Below are 15,934 nucleotides of genomic sequence, written 5' to 3' on the forward strand. Positions count from 1 at the left end.
ATAACTATGTGGTTTTTAAAATGCACCTGATAATGAAACTTGAATCCATTGCTTTAAACCCTCAAAACAAATTAACAATAAGATGCACTTGACAACAACAGCAAAGGTATGAGAAAAGCAAAGAATAGCAAGAGCACAAAGACAGTTTTATATGCCATTTTCTTAAACATTAGTGGTCTTCTTGCTCAAATTCTTATTTGGGGAGGCAGCTCAATTTCTGGAGGAGTCTAGAAAACAAAATCTTTGCAAAAAAAAAAAAAAAAAAAAAAAAAAATCAAAAGGTTTATGAGAAATAACCAGTATCAGGAATCCACTACATTAAATTTCTTCATGACAGCGTCCAAACCCACACGTCCTGAAAAGTAAAGGAGTTTTGGGTATAAACAGAAAGTTAATATTTTGTCACACCAACAATATTTGTCAATTCTTTCACCCTTGGACTTGTTTCATTTTCCAGACTTGAAGGAACACCTTACAGAATGAAGTTAAAGTCGATGAAATTATATGATCTGCCATGCATATTCCAGTATACGAAGGTACATACTCAAAAATATGTTCTAAAAACAATCAGAAATTGGATAAAAAAATGTTACGAACATGACTTTTAATTAAAAGAACGTATTGGAACAAAAAAAATAACTCCGTGGAAATTGTTTAACACTCTGGAATGAAGAACTTCAAAGCGTCCAAACATCTAGAACCTTCCGATCCATTAAGAGTGATTTTCAAATAGAGAAATATGTTACTATGGACATTGCAAAGTGCGATCGTTCTATACTTGTGCAATTTTAAAGCGGTGTGCTACCTATAAGAATTGAAACAAGACGGTATAAGGGGAGGGCTCTGTTTGATAGACTCTGTAATTTATGTTCTTCAAATAGTGTAGAGGATGAATGCCATGTTGTGCTTCATTGTAGATCAGACTTAAAATTAAAAGCAATATTTTTAACTAGTACTGGATTTAAACAATATGTTAGATTTAGACAAAACCATATTTTTTTCGTCTATTACCTAAGACATACCAAAAATTCTTAAACGCAGCATCAAATTATACTTACAGACAGCCTTTAATAACATACGAACAATTCGTATCTTAGGAATCTGTAGATTTTAACTTTGCCACAACGAAAAAAATCGTACTGGCTGCGAGCCACAAAACTACACGAGCTCACTTTTGATCAATCAAATTAAAATTAGACTTGTATTCTCACTCTAATTTTAATTGTATTGAAGCATATAGTAGAGGAGCGAAAATACAGGTATAGTTTTAATAAGCCAGCCTTTTGATCTACATTGTAAGTCTCACATTTACACTTTTAAAGTGACAATACGGCGCATCTCTTCAAAAACAGACTTGTTAAAATTTTCCTATAGGATTTGGAATTTTTTTCATACTTATAAATGTATACACTTTCAGAAAATTACAAATTTCATAAGTAAACTATATGCTGTCATGAGACAGTAATACCCCACTAATGTGTTTGCCTCTAAATACACACTTCTACATATTGGGCAGCTTTCCAAGGAAAAAGTCAAAATAATTCTATAATTTACACAGAACATGTATTCGTCAAATTGAGTATGAAATTCTCAGACCCTGTGACCCTGTGACCTATGACTCAGAACCTCTTACATGTATTTTACATGCTTAATTCATTACCAGTTTGTATTTACGAGGGTTGATCCAAAAGTTCGTGGAATTTCTTCATAATTCATTTATTTTTCCGTGGAATTGGTTGAAAATTACAAATGAAAATATAGACACCTGATGAATATTTTAAATTAAAAAACATTTTAAATATCTTTGATAATAACTTTATGGCAGTTGCCATAGAAACGGTTGTTTGGATATGCGGGGGAGACATTAACGCGTTTATCATTATTTAAATTCTTAATTCGTGAAATAAGATTTAAACCGCCCTATGTGGTATATAAAACGAAAACTATGTCATTATAACGATTGCTTGATCTTTTATAAACCTTTGTGTGAGAGTTTTACTGATTTTACTGGATGTTTAGTTTATAAGTTGATGGTTTATTGTCCATCTCTAAGTTGTTAGATAACGTCAAATTTCGGTCAAGTCACACGTTTTGTGAAAATCCCGGGATCACTCTATCTTAAACGCGAATATTATTGACAAAGGCTTGGGAAAAATGCATTTAGTTACTGGTTTTCCAGTGGCATAAGAATTTTAAGAAAAAAAGAACTTCAATGGACGTTGATAAAAGATGTGGTCGCTTTTTAGAGGCTATATTTAGGTACGTATCCCCCTAGACAAATTAAAAGCGTTAATTGGCGTTGTCGGCTACCGTACTGTTCTTGACATTGCTACTGAAATTGGAACATCATATGGAAAGATGGGTAGTTTTTTGAAATATGAGTAAAAAATTAAGATAAGTTGATGCAAGAGGATACCCAGCCTTTTCTTACGAGAAAAAAAGGAGAAAAAAGCAGCATTTTGTAGAATTACATATTATAATTGGACATTTGGGTGATATGCTTCTATAACGTGACGTGACATATCTAACTTGACGTTACGTCGAAGTCTCCCCCGGGTTTCCCAACTATCCATTTTTAGAAAGCTCGTGTGACCTTATTGGTAATTGGAAAGTGGTGAAATTTTCCAGTATTGTTGCATTATGAATCTATTTTATAAATATGCCTCTTGATTGATTTCATCAAATCACGATAAAATTTTAGAAAGAAATTCCACGAACTTTTGGATCAACCCTCGTATTTAATGATGTAAATTATATTTTGATAAATGTTTTGCTCATAATACGACCTTTTTAAATTTACTAATCCCCCCTCCCTTAGACACCACAAACACACAGCACATACTTTTTTGGAATAGGCTAGATGGAAAAGTTTTGTTTAAACATCGTTTGTTATGAATTAATTTAAAGATAGGCCACGGTACTTTTACTCATAAACGTAATTCACTAGACCTGCTTAATAAAACATTTTGGCGAAAATCCTACTAAAATCGGTACCGCCGTTTCAAAGATAATCACTGTTGAGTGTCTGCATTTGCACCTGTGAAAACGATCGAGAATCTTTGATAATGTCACTTCCGGTTTAAATGCAATCAAGCTCAGTGACGTCACAAGTGTGTCTCGCTTCCATCAAGTGATAGACGGATAATGTCTGAAAGCGTTGTTTCGGCTAATTGTTCCTTAGAGGAAGAATTGTTAGATCTTTCTTGTGGATCTTCAAGTTTTGACGAGGACTCATTGCTGTGCAATAATACAGAAAATGTGGGAGTAGAACCCTTTCGTTTTGAGCCCTACGTTAGTGAACCCTCAGACGAAGAAGAATCTAGGCCTACCACGAACGATGCGGGACCCGAGGAAGCAAACCGTTTGCATACTATTGATTGGTATGTGAGTAAAACGATAGAAAATATTCACAAGAAGCATTTTAATAATTATTTTAGAAAAATATATGAAATAAAAACATAATTCGACACCCATTTATCCCCCACCCTAAAGCTAATTAATATGACTAAAATCAGCTGATCGAGGGCATGAACAGATGAATACAAGGTTAGTCCCTACAGATTTTAATTTTAGCGCTCATTTTTTTTCTGTTGTTGTGGGAAACCATTCTTTTTCGTACACTTTCATTAATAATTTTCATTGTCGTTATTTTTAATTTATTGCAATGATTTGACCCCCCCCTCCAGTGAACTCGAATGCATGCTTTTTGAAAATTAGTCTGACAATTAAATTTTAAATGACAGCAATTTTATTGAATTGCATAACAGCATATGTAAATATTTTGTAGGTGCAAGTGTGGAAATTGTTCTATAATGCCCACTGCACAGGAATCTGTCTGCTGCCATGAGGTGGAAAATGTTAAGTCCATTTTTGAGGAAGACCAAGGCATTACCTGTATAACTAGCCACCCTGGATTTGCACCAGCCTGTTTAAACAAATATGTCCTCCAAATAGCGTATTACCAATATAAACAGCAGTATGGGGAAAATATTGAAGATTCTTCAGAGTAATTAGTAATATGCAATATTTCTTGCACGCATCTTACTACAAATTACACGAATCTTTCAGGATTATCAGTCCAATCTTTATATTTCATAAATACAATACCATATAATTATAATCAGTTTATCAAGTTTACCATAAATCATGTCATTTTAATTTGAGTTAATGTCTTCAAATTTAGTCCAAGTTAAACTTGGCATTTTCTTATTATAAATCAAATCATCAAACCTTAAAAATCTTTTAAGGATAAACCTTAAATTATCTAGGAGTCTTGCAACAACCAAATAAAAAAATATCATTCATGAATTTTAATTACATGTATAGTTTCAAAACTCAATCAACACATATTGTACATTGTATTTTCTGGGTCATAAACCAAAGAACACTGAACACATCTTAATTCTTAAAAAATTGCAGTATCATATTTACATGTGCAAAAATAAAACTATGTGGTACTATAGAGGACTATTTCAAAATATTGGCTTTATGAGGCTCAGAGTATTTGAAACAATAAAACATATACATACATGTAAGTCAACTCACTTTAACATATCCCCCAGGTATCTTGCATTCAAGATATTGGTACATGTATTTGAAATAAAAGAGTTCAAATGTAGATGTGACTTTAAAATACTCCTCTCTCTTTTTCAGAAAATACAGATATACAGCCTATAGACAATTAGCAAGGTGGGCGTGGGGGTATCTTGGAAAAAAGATCCGAGTTGTTTTACCATCATGTGCTGTGAACTGTATCCGGAACACTTTTCCAACTAATTCTGAAAATTACACTGGATTTAAACAACAATAAACATTCTCTGATAATTACAAGTTAAATAAATTGAATACATGTACAGTCAAGCCTCTTCAATGGATTATAATTAGTCGCCCACGTGGCGCAGTGGTTAGAGCGTCTGCTGTAGAGTCGCGAAGTAAAGAGTCAATCCTTAGGCCGCGGGTTCCAATCCCACTGCGGGACGTGGAGAAAAGTTCTTCTTCAGATGAGACCATATAAACCGTGGACCCGTGTCGCAGTAGGTGCTGGCACGAAAAAGATCCCTCGCTGCTCAAAGGCCCTGATTGCCGAGCATAGGACGAAATATGTAGCCTTCCACTGGCAAGTGGTGGCATCTCCATATGAGTGAAAAATTCTCGAGAGGGATGTTAAACAACATAAAATCAATCAATCAATGAATTACTTCTCTAAACATGCATTATCTTGGTCGACTAAAGCATCATGACTAGAAAATCTTGAAAGTTTTTCTTGAATAGCAGTCTCTTTATTTGGTCTTTCATAAGCACTGCAAAGTGGAGGAGGAACATCGTTCAGCTTGATACCACTGGAGTTCATGGTCTGATCCTCTGCTGAAGTGATGACCACTTTCATTAATTTGTCAATGTAACCTGCAAATAAATGATTTTGTGCAGATACAGTCAAACATCATTCTTTACACATCTTAATGATAAATTAAAGCAAAAAAGCTTGTGTACATACCATATGTGCAGTTGACTTTTACTTCTCTAACAGAATATTCCCCTTTTTTGAATTTGGGGAATATGACATCATATCTTTTCCTTCCCTCTTTCGTGGAGGCCTGTTCTCTCATGGCATTTTCATTAAAATGAAGAGCTGCTAATATGATTCTAGAAAGTGGAAGATTTATTGTATCACGTAAATAAATACTGTACCTCATGTTTCACTACACATCAGTTTTCACAAAAAGAAAGCGAATTGTTGTTGTTTTGTTTTTTTTTACCTTGACTTCATCCCATGATATGAAAACCCAATCATTTTGGGTGCAAAATGGTTAACAACAGCGTGATAACCTTCCAACGATGCAGTCTGTGCACCTGGAGATAATTTCTGAACATCCTTCTTCATTTGCTTTGAAGTGGCAATATCAGAAAATTTTTCTGCAGCTTTGCTTCCTACATATGTATGGAAATAATTCTATTCATTATATTGACTGCATATTAAATTCAATGAAGGTCACAATAAAAATTTATAATGATTTATTACCAGGAATGAGCCATTTCTTTTGTCGTTCTCTTCCCTCCAGTGGTCCATGTGAGCACTCAGTGTATAACTGCCCATCGTGTTCGTGTATGTTTTGGACATGGTTGACAATCGACTCCCATTTTTCCAGCATTAACTGACCATTACCACTTGGTGTTGAGGCAGGTACCCAGTAAAGGTGATTGCACATGCTACGGATCCATGGCTGCAATGCTTCACAGTTCTTTTCCTTGGATAAAGCCACTAGTTTTTTCTTCAGTCCTAAAAAAAATACAATCAAACCATGGTATTTCAAACTCAATGGATCCAGTGAAAAAAGATGTGAAAATTTAGAATAAATATATATTAAGTCTATGCTAAAATAACAAAAGCTTTAACCTAACCTTTAGCTACATGCCACACATCAAAATAATGTTTGGTGTTCGGCAATTCCTCTCGGGCATACTTGACAATTTGAACATGGCGGTCTGTCACAATCTCCCCGATTTTTAGTCCTTTACTTTGTACAAGGTTGATGCTTCGTACAAAACCTTCTTTTTCCATATGGTAGCTGCTTTTTACTTCATTACTCTAAAATATATTATGTACAATAAATAAATAAAGTGATATTTTCTTTCATTTTTTTTTCCATGAAACTAATTTAAATTTCCATCAGAACGCTTAAAACTCACTTGCACTAGTTCTATATGTATTACAATCATAAGGTCTAGATCCAGCAAACCATAGCTCCCATACTTGGCAGAATGACCTGGGGTGTCTGCTCTACCATCACCTCCTAGGGTTAAAGCCTTCCCACTGGCAGCCATTTGTGTGAAGTAATTTTCTTGGAAGGTCCTCCACACCGAACAAATAGATGGATGTAAATAATACTTTTGGTGTTGGAAAAAAGTATTGGAGGAGATACATGAGACATTCATCTGTTCCATGAACCGGATGGTTTTAGAGGGAAGTAATCCTATAAAAATGGTGAATGTTTATTAAATCATACGTATATAAAACTTTTAATATATGCTACAGTGTATACCAAATTCAACTTTGTATTTTAAAACATTACTAAGTTATGAGTCATTACCAGTAAAGAGAAGAGCTGCAGAGAAAATCAGATTTCCTGCTGGTACAGATCCTATCATGGGCTGACTCTCCCATATTCTGTTGAAGCCACATCCACCACAAGCCTGTTCTATTTTAACCATTGATCCAACAGTTCTCTTCACGTCAAATAAAGCAGGTGCAGAACAAGATGGACAAAATTGAAACAGTTCCAATAGCCTTGATTCAAACACAATGAACTTCCTATCTTTCCATGGTTGATAACTGTAAAATCCATTTATAGATAAAAAAAAAAATTCATGTAGAGCAAATGAAGAACATATCGCAATTATCCTATAATGGGTTACATGTTAATTTTTAGCGACTGACAAATTTAGTGATTTTTAAAAAAAAAAAATTTCTTGCCTCAATAGAGTCATTAGATATTTTAGCATGATTAAAATTAATTCATATTGATTAAAGCCGGATAATTGTATTAATTCAGTTTAAATTACATGCATGTAATACACTAATGTAGTATTAAATATACATATGTGATTGATTTCATAGGTTTTTTTGTTTTGATTTTATTTTTAATTTAGGTTGACATGGGTATTTTTGGTTTCTGTTTTTTTTAATTTTAGGTTGACGTCAATGATATATGCATAATCATTATTATGTCCTGTGTACTTTACATTAAAAAAAAATTAAATATTTTAAAAGTACTTACTTTGATATTATTCTCATTGTTATGTATATACATGTATATGCAAGTGATAAAAATACATGTACATGTATAAGGAAATGGTAATTTTCCAAAATATATTGTACAGCTTACTTTTCATTTATTGATGAGTTAGACTGACAGTCATCAGAAAAATTTGGTTCAAAGTCAGGGTCTTTTTCGTCTACTTCTGATGAATATTCATCAATAGAGTCATCATGCACTGAAAACTTCAGTGGGGTCTGCTTCATCTTTTTTTGACATGGATGCTGTTTTCCAATACCATCCTCTAGATCTCTGTTGCACTGGATTCCAGTTGAGGTTAACTTCAGGTTTTTGTCCATATTTACTTGAGTAACTACAGGACATTAATATAAAAACAAAACTAAGTAAGATAATAGTTTTTTTTTAAATCATACACTGTTATTAAGATCATACAATAATTATGAACTATCAATCAAAGTATACAAATTTTAAGCCCACTGTCCTTAATTCCATTGAATTTGAATCACTTAATCCATGAATAAAGTTACAATCGTGTATTAAATTAAAGTGAGAACAAGATTAAAAGTGAGCTTGTTTATGTTTTATGGCCCCAGATCTAGATATATTGACTGAGTTTAGTGAATTTAAGCCAGCGACAACAATATCAATTACTAACATTTTATGTGCCAAGTGAAGAAGTAGATCAAACTACATGGGGTCATCATTATATGTGTATGCAATAGTACAAGATGCATTGAAAAAAAAATCACTACAAAAGTACATATAAAGAAGCTATTACAAATAAAACGCAGATAATTTTGAGCGTTATTCAATTCTAGTGATCTTGGCATCCTCGCTAATAATGCCAAAATTAAGTCCTTGCTAAAAAAAAAAAATCTACTTATACGGTACATGCCCCCTTGTTACCTTTGTCTGATTTTTTTATATTAGTTTGGCATCTCTTTGATCGCTTTGATGACACATTCTTGCTCTCGCTTATCTGAAGTCCAATACTTCTTGTTGCAATCTAAATATTAAAAGACAAGTGAGGAATTATAATTTGAAAAAATCAGATGCATACAAAAACTTAAACATACAATATGAGAAAATTTAAGACAAGATAAAAAGTAGCTAACAAGATAATTTGTACGTGTGCCCATGCCCCAGGCCTAACAATTTGATAAAATAAAATTATGAAATACAGTCCTATTTAATTTCAAAAGTTACTCTGTTTTCTAAAATAAATTCTAAACTAAAAATATGACTGTTTTTCATTATAGTATTCTATAAAAATGATGAATTTTAGTCATTATCAAAAATCAATTTTAATTATGACTGGAAATCATCATCAAAATCTTGGATTACCTGATAAATTTCCTGATCATCTGGTTTAATACAGTCTGTCTGTGAGTGGGATTCATTTTCTTTACACTGCACATGTTCATGTTCATTATGTTGTGATTGCTGAGATTCCACAGCCTGTCAACAAATAAAAAAAATATATAGAGCTTGATAATTAAAATTTGCCTCACTCAGCTTTTACAAATTTGATAATCATAGTCGATGGATCCATGGGCACTGTAAGTTGATATAAATCAACTTTTGGTGCTTTTATTACACGTCTAACATGCACATGTATAAACTTCAAAATTCATAGAAAGGCCGGGGGGGGGGGCTACTGACAATACACGCATGTAAACAAATGTTGAAAACAATCGCATTTCAAATAATTATATTTACATAAAGGAATAGCCATTTAACTTTTTGAACTTACCCTAAAGCATTCCCGTTTAAGAAAAGCAGATCGAATTTTCTTCTGTTGCGATGGACGCGATGTTGTTGGAGCATCTACATCTGAAGAAGATCTCTTTCCTAACAGAGGATTCACTGTTCCGATCAGATGAATAGTGGGTACAGCATCGGGCAAAAGTGACTTTTTCTTTACTTCCATACCGATAGACCTCTTAATCATATATTCCATGGGGTAGCAGTGAACGGCGAAATGTTTCTCGCAGAGCACAGAATGAGGGGTGGGACTGGTGAAATCTTTTCGTTTCGTTTTAACAAAAGCAATCCACTGCCGACGGATATCTGGTCTTTTCGATTCCTTGGGGAAATCATGTAAGGACACATTATCCTTGTGTGTTGATGTGCAGCCCGCTGCAACGCAAAATTTCCCTGTTCTTTTCTTCGACATCGATCACTCCGTGAAATTCTGCATGTCACACTTGTGACGTCACGAACGTCACTTCCGGTATACGGCCGATTTCAGTGCGAGCTCTCAGGTGTGAACTGAGCTATTTTTGGTAATATCTCTAATCAGCGTGAGAGATAGAAGTTACGCTTTGTATCATTTTACTCGTAATTAAAATGACTATCGAACTATGTTAAATTGTAAAACCTTCCAAGCCTTTCTTTAAAATTTGTTCTTGTACTATACATGTTAACATGTATACACCTTTGGAAAAATTTCTACATCACATTGGGTTGCGTCACCTATATTATCATATTTTTTAGATTAAACACCATTCGGCACACCTCGGCCGATTCCCACTTCATCTGTTAAGGTGACGGAATCGACGAAGATTTGCCGAATGGTACAGCAACAACACATGCTGCAGTCTGGTGTGCATTGGATTAATTCATTTTGTGTTATAATTGGATTATATTTCATGAAGTTGACAAGACCTATGACAGTCGGTAAGTACAAGTTTAAGTATAGTGGGGGTAAAATAAGCCCAAACGATTAGGTTTAAGTTAAAAAAGGGTCAAAGATCATCGCATGCTACACTAGACGAATTTCATATTGCGAAGTTATCTCCCGTTGTCGGTGTGACATTCAGTTACTGCCAATACTGGTGTAGATCCACAATTTTTTTTTCGGGAGTGGGAAGAGGGGTTCACATCTCAGTCAAAAAAATCCAGCCCAGGAGAAAAAAAAACTGAAAACAAATAAACAAAATAAAAACAATGATAGTGGGGTCAATGTTTTCTAAGTTAGGGGGAGGATGTCCAAAGTCATTTTTTATTTGCTTCATATATATATATATATATATATATATATATATATATATATATATATATATATATATATATAGTCTTGTTTAAATAACAAAGCCAATTCCATGGGGGGGGGGGGGGTCCAATCTCCCTAGCCACCCCCTGAATCTTAAATAACAATCTATTTTGTGATTCCAATTAAAAAGTAGATTTTTTCCCTTTTGACTAATTATACATATTTTGTTTCTTGTGTTTATATTATATCTGTCTAGTGTCTATTTGTCTGCAGAAACTTTAACCTTGCCCATAAGTTTTAAGTGGGATGGGCTATACACATGGCTTCCACATTTTTTAGGTTTATTTCTTGTGACAAGACCTTTTATTTTGACCTCTTGACCGCTTGACCTAGGATTTCTACACATTTTTACAAGAAAAATAAACTTTAAATTTGGCCTAAATTTTTATCAGTAGGTGCTAGGGCTTTCATGCTTAACATGTGTATTCATTGTGAACTGTCAACAGGTATAAATTTGTTTGACCTTGACCCTAGAGTTTGAACCACTTTAAAAAAACTTTAACCTTGGCAATTAACTTTTGAACAGGAAGTACTAGGGATGACTTATTTCACATGTATATTCCTTGTGACAATACTTTCTTCTGATACCAACAATTTGAACCATTTGACCTTGACCTTTGAGTTTGACATATATTTGAGAAACTTCAACCTTCGCCATAGGCTTCCATACAGGGGCATCAGTGTTTCACAAACACATCTTGTCTTCATTATTATTTGGTGGTGTCTCCATATGAGGGAAAAATTCCCGAGAGAGATGTATTCACAACAAACAAACAAATTACTAATGAAAATATAAAACATGAATATGTTGGTCATGCATATCTCTGCAAGAAAAAAACAGCTTTTCAAATACTGTAACCATATTGTAACCCTTTCAAAACACTCATTTGAGTTTTTCCGGTTTCCTTATCATTTAACGTCTGTTGTGACGTGTTGTCCATCTGTTTGTCTGAAAACTTTTTACATTTTTAACTTCTCTAGAACCACTGGGCCAATTTTACCCAATTCATAAAGAAATATGTACATTTGTATGTCAGACTGTCCATCTGTCTCAATAAATTTAACCTTGGTCATCACGGTCATATCTACTGAATGAGAAGAGACAAGGCATTCATATTAAACTTATGTACTAGTATTTACCTGTGAGAATGGCATGGGTTTTTTTTTACATGTGACCTAGAAGTTTGACCTACTAGCAAAAAAGATAAATTGTTATCAATTCATCATTTTGAAAGAGAAAAGTTAGGGCATTCATATTATAATGCATGTATATTATTACCTGTGATAAGACCTTTCCAAATAAATCATGACTTTTAACTCTGTGACCTTGACCTTGAAGCCTAACCTACTTTTCAAAAATGTTGCATTTGCTTATAACTTTTGATTGAGAAGAGATATGACTCTCACATATTTGACATGTACATTAATTACTCATAAGAATTCAAGATGATTCCCAGCATCAATGCTTTTTTACCCCTTGACGTCGATGCTTTACCTAATTTTCAAAATATTTAACTCTCCTGAAAGATAATTAGGCTTCTGAGTAATATTAAGGAGGACTTACGGAATACAGGGCTTTTTGCTTAAAAAACGTAAATTTACCACCCCCATTCCACCTCCCAGGGCAAAATTAAAATTCCGAAAACTTATTGCACATCTACATGACACCACCAACCATCTCCCAAAAGATGATTAGGATACTATGTAAAATGTAGGAGGAGTTCAGGGAAGACGTGGCTTTTTGCTTAAAAAACGTCATTTTTCGACCCCCATTTAACCCCCTGGGGCAAAATCAAAATTCCGAAACTTAACTGCACATCTACATGACATCATCAACCATCTCCCAAAAGAAGATTAGACTACTGTGTAGAATGTAGGAGGAGTTCAGGGAAGACGGGGCTTTTTTGCTTAAAAAACGTCATTTTTCGACCCCCATTTGACCCCCCGGGGCAAAATCAAAATTTCGAAACTTAACTGCACATCTACATGTCACCACCAACCATCTCCCTAAAGATGATTAGGCTACTGTGTAAAATGTAGGAGGAGTTCAGGGAGGACGGGGCTTTTTGCATAAAAAACGTCATTTTTCGACCCCCATTTGACCCCCCGGGGCAAAATCAAAATTCCGAAACTTAACTGCACATCTTCATGACACCACCAACCATCTCCCAAAATATGATTAGGCTACTGTGTAAAATATAGGAGGAGTTCAGGGAAGAAAAGTGTGACAGACGGACGGACGGACATGAGTAACAACAATATACCCGAACTTTCTTTAGAAAGTGCGGGTATAATAATTCTGATTATTTCATTAAAATTAATAATTATTTATGGCCCATAAATATATACATCGCAACATGTTCGAGGTTCCACATTCCATGCTATTCACGCATGCGTATAGTTTTCATAAACAAAACAGCATGGTAAGAGAGGGAAGCCCGGTAGGCCTGCTACATTGACAAAGTCGACCAAAACGAAAAACAAAACCAAAAATAGGGCTTGAAATTAAAAAGCAACTTTCCTGACAAAAATTTATTTGGGAGATTAATATAATCATTGGATGAAGAAGAAACGGGATCTCCGCGACATTCACGTGGGGCTCGCAAAGGTTCTACCCTACAGGTTTGTTGATACATGCTATTATTTCTCGTGTCTCCATGGCTTTCAAACTCAACGTAAAAATGCACTTATGACATATAAAAATTATTGCCATTTGAAAGGCAAATTGTATTGGAACTGCAGAAAGATATTTTGTTTGACATTTTGCCACGATGACGTATGATTTGGTGGATTTTCCTTTCCTGTACCCCAATACACAAAACGTCAACATTTGTACTTAATCATATTAAATTCGTCTGAATGCATACTAATATGTTAACAATTATTAATTTACCGGAGAGTTAAGATAATTTGATTCTCAGAATTGCTTTTACTTAATATTGCATTATAATTGTAAACCCTACATTGTATGCACGTGCCATTTTAGAATTCACGTGGTACAAATAATCAGAACTAAGTTGTACGACCCTTGATTTTCCGGCAGATTTTAATTACGTTAATTTTACATGAGGAGAGAATGTTTACTTTTCTCAAATGCTTACTTCAACTTTTTACCTTACTCCTGAATGATATATTGGGTAAATTTGAATGAAAAAGCACACGATTTGCAGCCGTATTACCGCTTTAAATTCCTTTTGTGTAAGTGAGACTGAAATCAAAAGTAAACTAATTTTACTGCCACCCTCAAATTCTCGAAAAGTATCTACCTATTATGTAGCTCAAAATGTCAGTTATCTGTGAAAGTTTTACTTTGTACACTAAAATGAAAATTTTTGCAATAAACCTTATTATAATGATAATCAAAAGTCGTATTTGCTTACCTCACCCCTTCCAATAGTCATTTTTTTGAAATTTATAATTTTGAAGAATAAAAGTAGCTGAATTCGATAAAAAAAACAAACAAACGATAATATACTTAGTTAACGTTTTATTCAAGATGTACAATGCAACATAAAATACATGATAGAATTACACAAAATACAAAGGTTGTTCATAAAGTTCGTTGACAATGACGTTTTGGTCAACTGAATGGATCTGGATATACTCATGTTAATCAAAATAGTTTTTATAAATAGTTTGGTCTTTAATGTTTGAACTTAATATTTTTAATGTCGGCTTTCAAGGACGCAGATACTGCGTATAGCCCAGGGTTAAAATGCAATAATTTTTTCTTAACAAACTTGACCAAAGCTTCATAAAAATAAAATGCGTTGGAAACATAGCGGCTATAATCGTCATTTTCTGATATCTTTTGCAACTAGTGGACTTTTACGAGAAGCACTGACTTCTACAGTTGACGATTACTTGGACATTTAAACTTGTATCGTGTACGGAAGTACAGAATTGATAGTACACAAAAAACCATTTCTAGTGGTCATAAGTATGGTGTTAGGGGCACTTACATGCTAAGGCTGGGAGTTGAGGTTAAGGTGGTTGTCGTTTTCTTCAAGGACAACTTATATGTCGTTGAATTAACCCGTTAATTTCGTTTAATTAAATGTTGAGCTAAATTTGGATATTGTAAATGAGCTACCGTACCGACCTAGTGTAAAAGTAAGCCGTCAACTGTAAATTTCAGCGCTTCTCGTAAAAGTCCTATATTGCGTATTGTACACATAGTGATATTTATATTAATTTTAGTAAAATCCGAATGAATGAAAAATGTTTTCAAAAAAAAGCGTCTTGCGAAAGGAACACCAAGCTATCATAATATTTAAACGACGCCAGAGACAATTTTTTCAAACATTTTAAAATCATTAGAATATATATAATTCATTCATTTAAAGTTGCTCTGAACGATTCCTTTAAGTTTTTAAAATTATATCTGAGAATCTAAAAAGTGGAAAAACACTGTTTTTTATGAAAATAAAATATCCATATTCAAGTCGTTGTTAGAAATCTAGCTCAATGTCAGATTGAACTGTGCAGCTTGTGTGTGCGGAGCATCTATATTAATGACTCTTTTAATTTATTGTGCATTGTTTTGAATTCATAAAAGATAAATAAATAACGTTCTATAAATAAATATTACTGCACACACTTAGCAATATGGCATAATGGGGTTAAGGTTAGGGGTCAGGGGTTAGGGTTAGGTGTAAGCATTGACATGTGTAAAAAAAAAATCAAAATCAATTTTTTTTGACATTATCATGAAATTAGCTTTACGTCAGACTGGGCCATACGACTTTCATATACAAAGTATTTGACCCTAGAACATTCGTAAAATAAATTTCGCCTTTTAAATTCTGCTAAATCATGGTCTATATTTATTATTTAAAATATGATCGTACATGTGCGTTTATACAGGGATACCAGTGAGGACTTTATTAAGAAAAATTAAAGTTTTTTTCCTCGAACTTTTTGGACAACCCTTGTATAGTAAAAAAAACTTATTTGTCTTATCATTAAGCAATCATTTGTTTTAACATCAGTCCAAAGAAAAATTACTCTAGACCAGTAAATGAAAGATAAAAAGAATGAAAACAATGCATTACAATGAAAAAAGTTTATAAAAGTCAATAAATGCGAATCTTCGCTGAATTAA

At 33.7% G+C, this 15,934-nt stretch overlaps 3 protein-coding genes across 3 annotated transcripts; 1 reads left to right on the forward strand and 2 right to left on the reverse strand.

Moving 5' to 3' along the window:
• Nucleotides 1–3,812: 3,812 nt before the first annotated feature.
• On the forward strand, nt 3,813–4,842 carry LOC134267572 (P2X purinoceptor 7-like). The gene is made up of 2 exons (XM_062749778.1): nt 3,813–4,006; nt 4,654–4,842. The coding sequence occupies exons 1-2, from the start codon at nt 3,813–3,815 to the stop codon at nt 4,808–4,810; spliced, it is 351 nt and encodes a 116-aa protein (XP_062605762.1). The 3' UTR covers nt 4,811–4,842.
• Nucleotides 4,843–5,005: 163 nt separating this feature from the next.
• LOC134267571 (uncharacterized) lies at nt 5,006–8,121 on the reverse strand. The gene is made up of 8 exons (XM_062749777.1): nt 7,884–8,121; nt 7,089–7,330; nt 6,688–6,971; nt 6,400–6,586; nt 6,020–6,277; nt 5,757–5,928; nt 5,495–5,643; nt 5,006–5,403 (listed from the first exon to the last, which is right to left on the reverse strand). The coding sequence occupies exons 1-8, from the start codon at nt 8,111–8,113 to the stop codon at nt 5,195–5,197; spliced, it is 1,731 nt and encodes a 576-aa protein (XP_062605761.1). The 5' UTR covers nt 8,114–8,121; the 3' UTR covers nt 5,006–5,194.
• Nucleotides 8,122–8,655: 534 nt separating this feature from the next.
• LOC134267570 (THAP domain-containing protein 10-like) lies at nt 8,656–9,951 on the reverse strand. Its single transcript, XM_062749776.1, has 3 exons — nt 9,529–9,951; nt 9,120–9,233; nt 8,656–8,781 (listed from the first exon to the last, which is right to left on the reverse strand). The coding sequence occupies exons 1-3, from the start codon at nt 9,949–9,951 to the stop codon at nt 8,656–8,658; spliced, it is 663 nt and encodes a 220-aa protein (XP_062605760.1).
• Nucleotides 9,952–15,934: the final 5,983 nt, after the last annotated feature.

The sequence above is a fragment of the Saccostrea cucullata genome, unplaced genomic scaffold (assembly GCF_032062105.1).
Source record: "Saccostrea cucullata isolate Sc308-1 unplaced genomic scaffold, CSIRO_AGI_Scuc_v1 ctg9959, whole genome shotgun sequence".
Taxonomy (NCBI): Eukaryota; Metazoa; Mollusca; class Bivalvia; order Ostreida; family Ostreidae; genus Saccostrea; species Saccostrea cuccullata.